The sequence below is a fragment of the Lipotes vexillifer genome, unplaced genomic scaffold (genome assembly GCF_000442215.2).
Source record: "Lipotes vexillifer unplaced genomic scaffold, Lipotes_vexillifer_v1.1 scaffold478, whole genome shotgun sequence".
Classification (NCBI taxonomy): domain Eukaryota; kingdom Metazoa; phylum Chordata; class Mammalia; order Artiodactyla; family Lipotidae; genus Lipotes; species Lipotes vexillifer.
In genome coordinates this window covers 130,008-144,962 of record NW_006779682.1, presented here as the reverse complement: position 1 = coordinate 144,962, position 14,955 = coordinate 130,008, and the positions used below count along the sequence as shown (strand labels likewise).

The window sequence follows — 14,955 nt, the reverse complement described above, 5'->3', positions numbered from 1 at the left end:
TTTTTTTTTTTTTTTTTTTTTTTTTTGTGGTATGCGGGCCTCTCACTGTTGCGGCCTCTCCTGTTGCGGAGCAGAGGCTCCGGACGGGCCCAGCCGCTCCGCGCCACGTGGGATCCTCCCAGACCGGGGCACGAACCCGTGTCCCCTGCATCGGCAGGCGGACTCTCAACCACTGTGCCACCAGGGAAGCCCATGCCCTGCACTCTTGACTCAGATGGTGCAAGGCTTCCTGTCTGTGGTGTCGCATCTTGTCCGAAGGGCCATTCCAAGAGATCCTTAGCTGAGCAAAGAGAAGCAGGGAAGGTGTCAGGTACGTGATCTGCCCTCTGACGGGCTCCCCCAGCAGCCATGAGCACCGGGCACCCTGACCATGTAGCTACTCTGGCCTCCAAGTGGGCATACTGATGGGGGCACAGGGAGCTCAGGAGGTGTTTGAAAATAGGGTGGTAAAGTTAGGAAATACAAGATTTCTACCGACCCTGTGGATTCCTTAATCGTTACTTCACCTTCATCTGGGGTGACCAGAGTTTCGCTTGTCAGAGTTACTGCATGAAGTCCTTGGTTACTTGTCTGAGAAACTTTACTTTGATTTCCAGCTCAGTCACTACTTTCTTTTGCAAACAAGATTGGTGACTCCTGCTGTCACCTCCATCCTCCCCCAACCTGTCACCAGGCTCTGCTGTGAAATCCATTTGTTTTTCAGAGTTAAAATCAATTAGATTTTGATTTTGAGAATTTCACGATTCCTTTGATAAACACAGTTAACCTGAGTTAATGAGAAAGGGTACCTTTCACTCTGCAGGGTCCTGTCCCACGTGGAGGGGTGATATTGGCCACCAGCCATTGGTGGTACATTTCCATGTGCTGCTCCGCCACCACCAGGCAGGCCAAGATGTGACACTTGGTGTCACATGGCAGGCGGTTGGCCCTGTCTGACTCTGGGACCGTGGCCCTTTGGCCCCTCGCCCCTGCATCTTAGTCTCTCATGGAGCCTCGGGACAACCTCACTAGCTCACCGGGTGGGCAGGTTCTAACCTCACCACTGTGCTGATGAGGAAGCTGAAATCCTTGCTTCCCAGGGTCACAGGCATTGGCAGAGAAGAACCAAGGCTGATGCTGGGCACGGTGATGGTTACTCAGGATTTCACCAGGCAGGGTCAGGGGCCCCACGGTGTGCTAGCAGGCAGGATTTTGATCAAAACAAAACAAAACAACAGTAACAACAAAACTGGAGTTCTTATATGTACCACTTACCAATTTCTGTGGCATAAATACTCTGCTGTGGATAATTATAAGCTATCAGTGGTTTAGCAGGTGGCTTGTGAAATTCCCGAATAAGCACCAGTGGGCTTCAAGCCCTCGACGCCTGGGGATTCCTCATCTCTCTAACTTCCCTCGGGGCACAGCAGAGAATCCCCTGAGGTAACAGGATGCATCCCAGGCATCGCTGCTCTCCTGGACCTACCTTAGTTAACCAAGGAAGGTGGGAAGCCCAGACCTCTGAGGATTTCCTCCGTCGTCTGGTGGCTCAGCCCCCTGGGGCACTGGGCCTGCGGTCGCTGAGTGAGTCTGTGCTGTTGCCGGCCACCTGTTCTGATTCCACACTGTCACCTTCGTCCCCTGCAGGTGTCTGCGCATCTGAAACTCCAAGACAAGGACGAAGGGAGAAGGGAGATGGTGAGTGTGTCTGCTTGGGCCACAGGTGCTCCAGAATTGCCTGAAATCCACTCAGCGCACATGCATGGAGGGGCCTTTGGGGGCTGGTTGAGTTTGTGGCTTGGCCCCGGCTGTCCTCGTGTGGGTGACGGTGGCATCGCGGTGTGCGCCTGGGCTGGCACATACCCGGAGTGACCGCGCCGCCAGGGACTCTCAGACGCAGACACACAGACGCAGTGAGGATGTGCAGGACAGCGGCGTGAGGACCCAGCCTCAGGGTTAGACCCAGCGCTCTGCCCTTTCAGTGTTTAATACACGTTATGCTCCATTGTTTTTTTTGTTTGTTTATAAAACACCAACAATGAAGATAGTTAATCATTCATTTAAAAATAACCAGAGTCCACCCCGACACATTTGCAAGGAGAAATTGGGTTCTTATGTGTTACTAATCAGCCTTTTAAGGATAGCACAAACAAGTTTCTGGGATGATGGAGATCTCCTAATCCTTTTCATTGCTTTTTTCTGCTTCCCTAAAACCCCAGGGAGCACAAGGGTGTTGGGTAAGCAGACCCCGCAGGGAGCGCCAGAAAGCCCCACTTAGTGGGGAGGCCTGGTTTATATTTACACATCTCTTTATGTTTACGCATTGTCTGAGGGAAACTCAACTTAGCTAACCCTAACCCTAATGGACTGTGTGACTGTCTAAGCAGAGGACTGCTGCTGAGGACTCATTTCCCTCCAGCTCCTGTGTGTACCTAGGTCCTGGTTGTTTACTTCTTGAGGAAACACAATAGAATGGAATGTTCCAGCAGTTGGTAGAATGTTGCCCACCTCCCTCATTTCCCAGAAAAGCAGCCTCAACCCTTGAGAACCCCCAGCGAGGAGCCTTCCTCAGGAGCCAGTTCTCCCAAGGCCGGAACATTGTTCTTTCTGATTGATTTTAAAACAAAACCAGCCTCCAGGGCGTCACTCTTGAGAACCGAGGACCAGAGGCCGGCACAGGGCGGAAATGGGAGGGACTTACCTTGACCTCCACCTCCAGCATCCTTCTGGTGGGGCTGAGGGCAGGTGGGGTTGTGTGGTCTTTGTTCTGCACCTTCCGCCTGGGTTCCCGGGGACCGCTGGAGCCACGTTGTCCTGGGAAGGCCAGCAGACGGTCCACGTGAGGGAAAGTGTGCCTGAAAGATGGCCTTTTCTGGGCGACCACGCTGACCTGCCTTCCAGGGAAGAGGCAGCGGAGCTGGGTTAGGACTCAGCAAGGGAGAGACCAAGCAGGATTCAAACCCATGTCCGTCTGACCTGCCTGCTTCCCAGCCCGTGGAATCGCTATCCCCTGACCCTTCCCGTCACCAAAGCCACCTTTTGTCCTGACCGTGCAAGTAATTCAAGAGCTGTGGTGGAAATGTTCTTCCTTGTGAGTTTCTTCTCCTTTTGGATGACCTCATCTCCCCAGAGAAACTGCCGGACCGGGGTCCCCCTGCTGCCGCCAGGAGCTGGGACGATGACCCAGTGGATGCTGGCAGGGTCTCCGTGGCAGGCTGTCCCCCGAGAGGTGAACCTGGAGTTGGAGGCAGGGAGGGCCACTGCCCCTGGCAAGATGCTGGGATGGACCCTGAACGCTGAACCGAAGTCCGCTGACCTTTCCTGCCCCCCACGTCGATACCACATCAATGATTGGGCGGGAACAGCCGGGAAAGGCTCAGTGCACAGCGGGCCGTTTATATCTTGGTGCCCAGGCTGCTTCCAGGGTGGCATCGGCAGGGCCGCTGAGGGAGGTGGGGACAGCTTTAATCAGTTTCCTCGCCTTGCTGCTGAATCAGAGACGTTCTCTGCCTGTTTACAAGTGTGAAAGGGGCTTCACCCCTTCTTTCCGAGAGGCCTGGCCTGCTTGATTGTGTCTACAGGAGCTGTGTACACTAGTAACGGTGTCACTAATAGATGCCTTCGAGTAAATGCTTACTGGGTGCCAAGCATCTTATCCACTGCACTGAGTCCCCTACTTATGAACGAGTTCTGTTCCGAGAGCACGTTCGTAAGTCCAATCTGTTCATAAGTCTGACAAAGTTAGCCTAGGTACCCAACCAACACGATCATCTATATGGTACGGTACTGTAATAGGTTTATAATACTTTTCACAGAAATAATTCATAAAAAACAAACACACACAAAAAATAAAACATTTTAGATATCACAGTACAGTACCTCGAAAAGTACCATAGTACAGTATAACAGCTGGCACACAGGGGCACGTTTGCGTCTTTGAAAGTTCGCAGCTTGAAGGTTCATATGTAGGGGACTTACTGTATTGTATCAGACCATCAGGGTGGCCCTCCCCTTTGTTCTGGTCAGACATCTGGTCACTCGTCCACCTATGTGTTCACTGATCCACACTTTCTGCAGTGTTTATCCAACATCTTCCCTGACCTGGGCCCTGAGCGAGGCTTACAAATGAAGGGACTTGACGGGTGACCGGCAGGGGGCAGGACCAGGACCCCAACCCGGGACGGCCTGGCCCAAGCCCTGCCTCTCAGCCTCCTGGGCTCACACTTGCCGAGTGTCTGCTGCCTTGGCAAAGGGCAGGCGTGCAAGTGGGCTTGGAGAGGCAGCTGGGGGTTCCCTGTAGGCGGCTAGGGGGCAGGTGGTCCCTGATGCCACTCTGGCTTCACTGTCTCCCAGGTCAAGGAGATCCTGACGGCCCTGGGCCTGCTGTCTTGCACCAACACGCGGACCGGCAGCCTCTCGGGCGGCCAGAGGAAGCGCCTGGCCATCGCGCTGGAGCTGGTGAACAACCCTCCAGTCATGTTCTTTGATGAGCCCACCAGGTAAGCAGGAGCCATCGAGGCAGGACCCCTGCCCTCCCTGCCGGCAGGAGGGGATACCTCCTGAATCCCCTCCCCTCCCTATGCAGACCCAGCTGGGACACTCTGAATGCGGGGTCTGGTTGGGGACCACAGGCGTCTCACGGTGCCCCTTGCCTTGCAGCGGCCTGGACAGCGCCTCCTGCTTCCAGGTGGTCTCCCTGATGAAGGGGCTGGCTCAGGGGGGGCGGTCCATCATCTGCACCATCCACCAGCCCAGCGCCAAGCTCTTTGAGCTGTTCGACCAGGTGCGTACACCTTGCTGTGATCAGCCCCGGTGAAACCAAATCCCGGTACTCACGGCTTCCCCTTAGTTCATTGGCGTGTCTTCACCTCAACGTCTTTCTGAGTGGCTTTAAGTGTTATGTTTCTTAAGACTTTGGCTCCATAAGCAGCTCAGGTGGCAGGACCGGAGCGGGTAGGAGAGTTGGCCAGTATCCTCTCTCTGGGGCTGGTGTCCAGCTACGGGGTCTTGGGCGAGTCACTGACGTTACTGAGGCTTCATTCCCCACCTTCCGGTGACAGTGGGGGAGTACTTGCCGTACAGAATTAGATAGCAGGTTGTGATATCTGGACAATATCATCTGCTTTATGAATCTTAGGTTTTGCTACTATCATGAGCAAAAAGAACGTCCCAAGGAATGAAATGTGTATAGCTCCAAAATCTTTCCTAAGCAGGTGGTTAGCATGAAGGGGAAAAGCAGCATAATAATAATTCCTGGTCATATGATATCCTCTGTTTTCCCTGACTTATCATGGATTTCCCTTTGAACTTTGAGTCCTTGGGAGGTAACATAAAGCTCTCCTGAGAGAGAAATTGATGGATTGATGGATGGATGGATGGATGGATGGATGAATGTGTGGGTGGTTGGATGGATGGATGGGTGGATGAATGGCTGGATGAATGTGTGGGTGGTTGGATGGATGGATGGAAGGATGGATGGATGGATGGATGGATGGATTGAGAGTGTCTCTTGCTTTAGAGGAAGGCGGAGTTGATGTTTCCCTTCTCCGTACTTTTTTCCAGCTTTATGTCCTCAGTCAAGGACAGTGTGTGTACCGGGGAAAAGTCTCAAATCTTGTACCATATTTGAGGGATTTAGGTCTGAATTGCCCAACCTACCACAACCCGGCCGATTTTGGTAAGTAGAGCCATGACCAGCCAGAAAGAAAAGAAAGGGGGTCTTTTTTATTCTTGGTGGGTTTCCGCTTTTACCTGAAGCCTCCAAATCAAGAATTACTCGAATATTCCACAGAAAACTCAAGTGCCATCCTGAGTTAGATCTTTAAAGACCACGTCAAAAGAGGTTTTGTTTCCTCCAGATAAAATACGTGGGAACTACAAGGGATCTATTGTTAGGAGAAATATTTCCTCATACTTTACTCTGTGATGTTTCTAGTCTAAAGGAAGTTATTTCTGAAAAGAAATCACCTTAGAAAAAAAACGTTTTGCCTTGATTAACGGAGATGTTGAAATGCTGATTTAAATTTTGACCAAACCCAACAGAAAATGTGACCCTGGGAGTCCAGAAACCAGGCTAATGGTCCGAGTTACTTCTCCTGACTCGGAGGTCCTGAGGCTGGCACTTCCGTGCTTTGCAGCTTGTGATTTATGGGCTCCACCTCCGGTGCCCCCGGGGTTCCTGCTCTGGCCTCCCCTCTTAGCCCAGGCCCTCCAGAGCACTGACAACACGTCTGAAGTCACTTTCCCACCAGATCTGCCCACTGTGCGGCACACACGTTTACCTGCAAATGGCAGCCTCTTCAAGTCCCACGCCTCCCTCGTCCTCCTGTCAGATCTGCCCTTCCTCACCCTGCTCTCCAAGTGGGAGACCTTGCACCGCCCCCCTCACCTTCTCTTTCTCTCGAGCTCACACTTACTAGACCACCAAGTGCCAAAACAGCCCGGCCCAGTCCTGTTCTCTCCCTCTGCCACTGTATCTGGGGTCCCTTCCTGGCCATCGCATCCTGCTTTCCTGGCACTGCTATAACAAAGCACCATGAACTGGGTGGCCTAAAACGAGAGAAATTTCATTTGATCACGGCTCTGGAGGCCAGAAGTCAAGGTGTCTACAGGGCCAGGCTCCCTCCTAAGGCTCCGGGGGAGGGTCCTTCCTTGCCTCTTCCAGCTTTTGGAAGGCTCCAGCATTCCTTGGCTTGTGGCTGCATCCCTCCACTTTCTGCCCCTTGTCTTCACACGGCTCTTTTTCTGTGTTTGTCTGTGTGTCTCTGTGTGTCCTCTCCTCTTACTATAAGGGCAGTCTTTGGATTCAGGGCCCATCCTAAATCCAGGATAATTTCATCTCAAGATCCATAACCAGAAAATTACATCTGCAAAGAACCTTCTCCAAATAAGGCCACATTCTGAGGTTCCAGGTGGACATGAATTTGGGGGGACACCCTTCAATCCACCATAATTCGCCTCCTTGGTCTCCTGGTCACCGGGCTTTCTCACTCAGTTGTTTTACCCTCAAGCATCCAGACCCCACATTCTCTACATGTCACCTCCCAAATAGTGTTGCACAAGACGCTGTTGCTGGGAAATGCTTCTCTCTTAAAAGAAGGGGCTCTGACGAAGCAGAACCAGAGTGCCATGAGCTGGAAGGACGTGAGGGCCGAGGGAGAGGAAGAGGAGGCTTGAGCATCTTTAAAAGCAGGGATGGATCAGGTTGATAGCTGCCCAGTCGTTCAGGAGAGGGGACGGTCGGGGACAGGCGCTGCTGCACAGGGAAGGGCAGTGAGGTCCGTGGCCTGTGAAGAGGTGAGAACCTAGAGAGGAAGATGACAGGAGAAGGGACAGAGCACATGGGACTGAAAGGAGGACCCAAGAAGGGGACGGTGTGCCCTTCCAGTGGCTTCTAGACCCTCAGTATCACACCTGAGGAGAGGGTGAGAGATGACGAGAGAGTGGCCGTTTGGAGGGTAGTGGGTGTGAGTGACCAGCAGAATGGTCAGTGCTGGCTCATTTGGTGTCATTGGTCATGACGTTCTGGTGAGGACAACCTCTCCTGGTGTGTGACCAGATGGAGGATGGCTTAGCCACCCCGGCTCAGGAAACAGACGGCTGGTTTTGCCAGAGTGCGGTGCGGCGGGGGCGGGGGGGGGGGGCCCTGCGGGCTTTGCATTAGCAAGAATCTTATTCGGGTGAGGGGCTGGGACCCACACCAGGAGGGACAGGATGGGGGAGAGGATAGGGCAGGTGGGGGGGCAGGAAGGAACAGCGGTCGCCGGGGGGAGTGTGGACCCAGGAGAGAAGGGGCAGCGGGGGCGCCTTGGACAGTCTGGGGTGCAGAGGCATGACACCGGGGCCAAGGAAGGAAGGTGGAGGAGATGGTCCCTGGGGATCTGAGAGGCGGGGCTGGTGGTCCATGATCTCGACATGCCCAGGATGCCGAGCGCACCTCCCTCAGGACCCCTGGCACTTCTTGGTCCCAGAGAGCTGCCACAGCACCCGTCACTCAGCCCCGCCCTGGGAACTGCCTTCCCAGCAGGACTCCTGCTTGCTTCTGCCCTCCTTCCAGCTCCAGCTCTGGGGCTTGAATGCCCATGGCCGACACTCAGTGCATATTGGACAGATGAATAAGTTAACAGATGCCTGAGCTCATGGCGTCCCGGGCTCTCCAGCATCACAATCTGTATTTGCGTGTTCAGGCTCCTGACATGGTAAATGGCCTTGCCTGGGTGTTTAGAGCCAAAAGAACATTGGTCACTAAATGATTTTTATCATATCGTTAGCATCATCATACAGCATCTACATAATCAGTTAAAAATATTCCTGCTAGATTAATGATTTTGTCGCAAAGCAAAGAGGCCCACCGTTCACATGAGCGATGCCTAGGGTGACCCTGTCTGTGTCTTATGGTGCAGTCATGGAAGTCGCGTCCGGTGAATATGGAGATCAGAACGGCCGCCTGGCGAGAGCCGTCCGGGAGGGCATGTGTGACTCTGACTACAGGAGAGAGCCCGGAGGTGATGGCGAGGTGAACCCTTTTCTTTGGCACCGGCCCTCTGAAGAGGTAAAGCAGGCAAAACGATTGAAGGGGTGGAAAAAGGTAATGCAAAGCCCCAGCCCCCAGCAGCGCTGCACACCCCCTCGTGCGCCCGCTGCGTGAGAACTTTTCTTAGCCGAGAGGGGAGGCGCCCCAGGGCTGGGGTCTCACCCCTCCCCCCTCCTTGGTGTGTCCTCAGGACTCCACTTCCACGGAAGGCTGTCACAGCTTCTCTGCCAGCTGCCTCACCCAGTTCTGCATCCTCTTCAAAAGGACTTTCCTCAGCATCATGAGGGATTCGGTAAGGCGGTCTCCGTGGCAAAGGAAGCTGTCGGGTCACCTTCAGGTTTTTCATCCTGCTTTTGCGCTTTCAGACTGTTCTTCCACCTGCATCCGTCAGCTCCCTGTGAAGCGGTAGTAACAAACACTCCCCAGATGCCAGTGGCTGGGACAGTAAATACTTATGTCTGGTTCGTGTAATGTGTAGTGGGCCATGGCCTTGCCCCACGAGTCTTCTCGTCCTGGAACCCAGAATGGAGGACCGGCTCCTTTCTGGAACATGGCAGAGGGAAAGTGCAGGAGAAACCAAATGGCAACCCTTACAGCTCTGGCTCCTGGAGGGAAACGGTCACTGGTGTTCACATTCCGTTGGCCAAGGCTGATGTCGGGGAGTGTGTTCCTCCCTCCGGAAAGCTCCGTCTGGCACAGGGCATGGCGGGTTGTGCAGACACTTATAGGAAGGAGTTGGTGAAGGATTGGGAACCATGGCAAGATCCACCCTTTCGAGTGGATGATCTGACAACCTGTGTAGGGGGCTGAGTGCCCAGGGGCCTCTGGGACCCAGTTTGAAAGATGTAGGGGCTGGTAGCCACCAGGCGGAGCTCTGCGAGGGTGGGCCTGTCATGTATCCATTCTTTGCACCCTTCACCACCATCGTTGTCCCTTGTCCTCCCCTCTGAAGGTACACTGCCCTCCCTGGTTTGCCGCTTTGAAGGGGATTTCACAAAGGATAGCAATTCTTTCTGTTTTAACAGTGGTAAAATGCTGCCATGTGTGTGTGTGTGTTTGTGTGTGTGTGTGGGCACGCACGCACGTGTGCTGGTTTAGGGTCGGGGGCTTGTTTCGTGCAGGGAAGGGGCAGGACAGAGCTTGTGACCCGCCTTGGCCGCCGCCTCTGGGGGCCTTGGCCGCCTTGTTCTTTCACTGTCCACCTTCGGACTTCTTTACACCTGAGTGTGAACCACGTCTGTCCCCAGGTCCTGACGCACCTGCGGATCACTTCCCACATTGGCATCGGCCTCCTCATTGGGCTGCTGTACTTGGGGATCGGGAATGAAGCCAAGAAGGTCCTGAGCAACTCCGGCTTCCTTTTCTTCTCCATGCTTTTCCTCATGTTCGCAGCCCTCATGCCCACCGTCCTCACGTGTGAGTGCCTGGCGGACCCCGTGCCCACCTCTCCCTCCTTATCTGCCACTGAGGCCGTGGCTGGCTTGGCCACGAACACATAGCGTCTTGTGTTTTTAAATACCGTTTTCTTCGTTGACAGATGTAGGTATTATTGTATTTTCTGTTAGACAAGAAAATACATACTATATTTAAGCCAAAGGAATGAGCCACTAGGAAGTCTTGTAAGCCTGGTGGAAGGCTGAAGAGACATTTTTAAAAGGTTTTCTAATCAGGATCCCCTTAAACACTAGTGCATGAGCATTACCTCGTTCAGTTAAGACAGCCCTGGTGCGGCCAAGTGTGTGAGTGGGTAAAGCTATTCTAGGTGGATTTCCACGCAATTCTAGACTATTTGCAAAGTAGGCTGCCCTTGGCCCCTTCAGGGAGACAGTGTAGAAAGCTGTTGCTTCACCAGCTCTCCAGCCTAAACACCCCCTCCCGGCAACACCTAAACACCCGCTCCCGGCAACACCTAAATACCCCCTCCCGACAACACCTAAATACCCCCTCCCGGCAATGCCTCCTCCTTAAATTGCCCTGAATTTCCAAGAGCAGTTTGCGAGGTCTTGTCCAGGAAGGGAATCACATTGTTACAGTTACTCAGTGAAAATAAGGGCAACCGTAGACATTTGTACCCATCACTTCAGTGATGCTCTGCACTTGGATTCTCCACTTCATGATGCTTCCGTTATAAAAATGATTGGCAGTTTTTCCAGACGGGTAAATCATTTCACACCTTTCCATTCAACCTTCAGGTACTTTGTAAGTACTGCATGGTCCACAGGGAGGTGTAGGACAGGTTGGGGCTACAGAGGGCTCGGCAGGAGACCACCTGTTTTGTTTTGTTTGTTTGTTTGTTTGTTTTTGCGGTACGCGGGCCTCTCACTGTTGTGGCCTCTCCCGCTGCGGAGCGCAGGCTCCAGACGCGCAGGCTCAGCGGCCATGGCTCACGGGCCCAGCCGCTCCGCGGCACGTGCGATCTTCCCGGACCGGGGCACGAACCCGCGTCCCCTGCATGGGCAGGCGGACCCTCAACCACTGCACCACCAGGGAAGCCTGAGGCCGCCTGTTTGAGGTGGTGACCCCACTGTGATGTCTGCCTGACCCTTCCCATTTTCCCGTCCCCTAGTTCCCCTGGAGATGGGAGTGTTTCTTCGAGAACACCTGAATTACTGGTACAGCCTGAAGGCCTACTACCTGGCCAAGACCATGGCTGACGTGCCCTTTCAGGTATGTGAGTGACAGTGGCATGATGTGAGGAAGGGCAGGGGTTCTCCAGTACCCCCAGTGGGGGAGAGGAAAGTACGGCTTCCAGGAGAGGGTGACAGGCCCTGTGTTTCCAGATCATGTTCCCCGTGGCCTACTGCAGCATCGTGTACTGGATGACGTCCCAGCCGTCCGACGCCGTGCGCTTCGTCCTCTTCGCGGCACTGGGCACCATGACCTCGCTGGTGGCGCAGTCTCTGGGCCTGCTGATCGGAGCCGCCTCCACATCCCTGCAGGTATCGGCCGAGGACACACCACAGGACAGGCCTCGCTTCTCCACCCTGGCCCGTGAGACCGGGGCTGTGGCTCTGGTGGGGCTCAGCACCCCCTCCTTGTGACCCTCCTCCTGATTCTGCCCCAAGTTCTTAGTCTGGCTTCAGTAGGTCGATTGACCCCCAGGGAAGGGATCGAGTGGTACTGGCTTCTCAGGATGGGCAGATTGACAGCAGCAGGTGCCCTTGTGTGGAGCTTGGGGCACACCAGGTGCTGGTCTCAGTGCTTTCTGAACATCAGCTCATCGAGTCCAAGCACACCCATGAGTTACGTGCAATGCTCCCCATTTCACAGATGGGGAGACTAAGGCCCAGAGGGGCAACGTGATTTTGTCAGAGTCACACAGCCGGCTCAGAGGCCAAGCTCTCAATGCTTATGTTTTGTTGCCTCTGCGGGATCCACTTAGCTTTCCCCTAGACACCTGCCTTTGCACCCCATGCTCCCACCCTCCTGAGCCCCTCCAGGTGTCCCTTCTGGATGCCTGGTACCACCCACCCCCGACCTGCCAAACCTGCTGCGTTTGCAGTTTCTGCGCCTCTGGGGCTTCCTGGTGCTCAGGCCAGTCCGACCCTTAGAAGACAAAGCCAGAAGCCTGGGGCGTCAGCACCACCGTGGCCTTCTGACGCCCCCCTCTCCGGCGTGTGATGGACTCCTTTCTGTGTTCAGAGCCTCTGGGCGGTACTCTCATCTGTGGATGGGAATAGCGATGGCATCCACCCCACAGCCGAGCCGTAGAAAGTGCTCGGCCCACGCCAGCTGCAGTCAGCACCCAGGGAATCGCACTCCCGACCCTTCCTCCCTGGAACACGCTGACATCAGGTCCTGGGACGCTGTGCCTCTCTCCCAGCCAAACGCCCTCAAAGCCACATGTCCAGCATCGTGCTACCCCTGCTCTGTGGGGTTTCTACTCTTTCTTACCTTCTGTCCCCTCTGCTGGGCCTCTGGGCACAAGCCCCAGCCCCTCCCTGTGCCAGAGATCAGCCAGCTCGCTCCCCAAACAGGGTGCTTCTCTGCGCCGTCCTGGCCCTGGTGTGACCCGTCCTGAAGTCTCTGGCCCTTTGCCAGCTGCTGGCGACCGTCCAGAAACATGGGCTGTGGCCTCCGGGCCACCTGGGGAGGGTGTAAGGTGGGAGTAAGTCCCCTTTGTGTCTCCTCTCAGGTGGCAACCTTCGTGGGCCCCGTCACGGCCGTCCCCGTCCTCCTCTTCTCAGGATTCTTCGTCAGCTTCGACACAATCCCCACCTACCTGCAGTGGATGTCCTACATTTCCTATGTCAGGTACATGCGGGGGCACCTTACGACTCAGGGACTTTAGGACGACAGAGGGCAGGGACTTGGGGACGTGCAGAGGCTCACAAAAGCCCCTTGTTCACTGTCAGCTAGATGACGGCATGTTTCTTGGATCGTGAACCCAAAGAGCATCGGTACCTTTTGTTTTTCTCCTAGTTGTGCATGCCACACACACACGCATACTCGTGGCTCCGTGTCCTGCGTGCTTTGGAGAGCTGCCTTGCATATTTCCATCTGTTAGGAACTTCATTCCTCTCTGGGATGAGCAAGGTTCTGAAATCGTAAAACCTTAATAAGAAATCCAGTGGCAAACAGGTCATGTTTCAAGCACCCTAATATTCTTGAACAAGACATTTCTGGTGCCTCAGCACTTAGGCGATCAGATTTCACGCTCTCAACTCAGAGGTGCTTCGGCACATTGGCCCTCGGCAGGAGAGGCTGGTCGTTAGAGCTTTTCTCCCCAGCCACAGCCATTCCACGTGACAGCCAGGGTCCCCAGTTGTGGACAAGCTTGTCTTTTCTAGAATGTCAATTCAGACCCAGGTATATTGTTCCGGAGAACAAAATCAAAACAAAGCACTTGTACAGAGTTTCAGCCATCGGTGCACCTTCCAAGACCAAGAAATCAGAAACCCGTGTCTTTCTTCTCAGAATTAGCGTTTTTGTTCTGATGATGCAGGGCTGGAACAGAATGAAAGGTGATGCAGAAATGTTTTATTTAAATGCTCCCCAGTCCTTGGAAAGCTATCGGACCCTTTATTATATTTAACTGTTAAAAAAAAGTATGATTTCAGAAGTAATCAAAGTGCTTTTCCATTCGTATCACCCCTGAACAATACCTACTCTTGGTTTTTTGGGTGTGTTTTTTTTTTCGTTGAGACTTTGGAGGAACCAAAATTGCAAAACACAACGTCAAGCCGTTGAATGGATTTATCTGAGGAAGCTGTGGAGTCGTTAGGAAGTGTTCCAGGGAGAAAGATCTCCGCGGAGGGAGGGGAGCCAGGCTGAGGATGGGGGGATGGTGCTGGTACCTTACCCTCCGCAGACGTGGGCAGAGGCAGGGGGGAGGGTTCCTGAGCCCTCCTCACGCTGGCACTTCCTTCCTCAGATATGGGTTTGAAGGGGTCATCCTCTCCATCTATGGCCTCGACCGCGAGGACCTGCACTGTGACATCGATGATACGTGCCACTTCCAGAAGTCGGAGGCCATTCTCAGAGAGCTGGACGTGGAGAACGCCAAGCTCTACCTGGACTTTATTGTCCTGGGGATTTTCTTCATCTCCCTGCGTCTCATTGCCTACTTTGTGCTGAGATACAAAATCCGGGCAGAGAGGTAAAGCACTGGAAAGCCAGAGAGAGGAAAATTGGACACAGTGGCCAAGGGCCACTTGCAGAACCTGCAGCAAGCCCGGGCCCGAGGACACAGACACTCCTGTGACCCAACCCCTGGGACCACGTTTGGTTGTTGGGCATCCAGTGCTGGATGGACATCGCCGCCCCGCTGGGTTGGGCCTTCTCTCCATTACCCTTTCTAGCTGTAACTAAGAAGATGATGTAGAAAGGTTTTTTTTCCACGTGCAGGGTTTTAAAATACCACCCCTGAGGCAGAATTTAAAACTGCAACAAAGCTGGTGACAAGAGGGTTCCTCGGCAAAATTCTTCCTTCTGACCAGGGAGCTCTGGTCCTGCACCGGGGATTCAGGCAGCTTCCTGGGGATCCCTGTGCAGTCAGACGTCCAGGGGCAGAAAGGTGAAGCCAGGAGCGATTCCATTCTGTGACTGGTGTTTTCGTAGTTTCACCTTTCTACGGTTTGTCTCTTTTTCCAATGAGGTCATTTTCCAAGCCAAAAGTCGGTAAATTTCATTCATTTCCAGAAACTGTACCTTTTTAGTACTTGATGAAGAAAATTATTCAGGGTAAATATACTTTGTTTAGAGATGAGAGGGGTTTGACTTGATCGCTGAGCTGGTCTCATTTACAGACGGAACTTGGGAAAGATACGAAAGGCGGCTCCAGGTTGAAGGGTGACCTTGGAACCGTTCGCACTAAGCCGTGTGGAAATCTTTTAAAGTTACACAGAAAGTTGTAAGGTGAAATTGGCCATCTCTTTCAAAGTCTTTTATTTTCCCCGTGCTTCTTACTTTAAGCAAAATATATTGGTTTTTTTTCTTTCTAA

General features: G+C 53.6%; 1 protein-coding gene across 3 annotated transcripts in view; it reads left to right on the top strand.

The window, feature by feature from the left end:
- Positions 1-14,955, top strand: part of ABCG1 (ATP binding cassette subfamily G member 1) — a 65,722-nt gene extending 50,767 nt beyond the window's left edge. For 2 of the 3 annotated variants that reach the window (XM_007452869.1, XM_007452870.1), the window contains exons 5-15: positions 1,627-1,677; positions 4,333-4,478; positions 4,639-4,762; positions 5,542-5,656; positions 8,382-8,530; positions 8,703-8,804; positions 9,760-9,928; positions 11,079-11,179; positions 11,293-11,451; positions 12,648-12,766; positions 13,887-14,955. In XM_007452869.1, coding sequence (XP_007452931.1) covers positions 1,627-1,677; positions 4,333-4,478; positions 4,639-4,762; positions 5,542-5,656; positions 8,382-8,530; positions 8,703-8,804; positions 9,760-9,928; positions 11,079-11,179; positions 11,293-11,451; positions 12,648-12,766; positions 13,887-14,115 — 1,464 coding nt within the window. In that variant the 3' untranslated portion in view covers positions 14,116-14,955. Of the gene's footprint in view, positions 1-1,626; positions 1,678-4,332; positions 4,479-4,638; positions 4,763-5,541; positions 5,657-8,381; positions 8,567-8,702; positions 8,805-9,759; positions 9,929-11,078; positions 11,180-11,292; positions 11,452-12,647; positions 12,767-13,886 lie in introns of all 3 variants that reach the window. The other variant, XM_007452868.1, reaches the window with a different exon arrangement.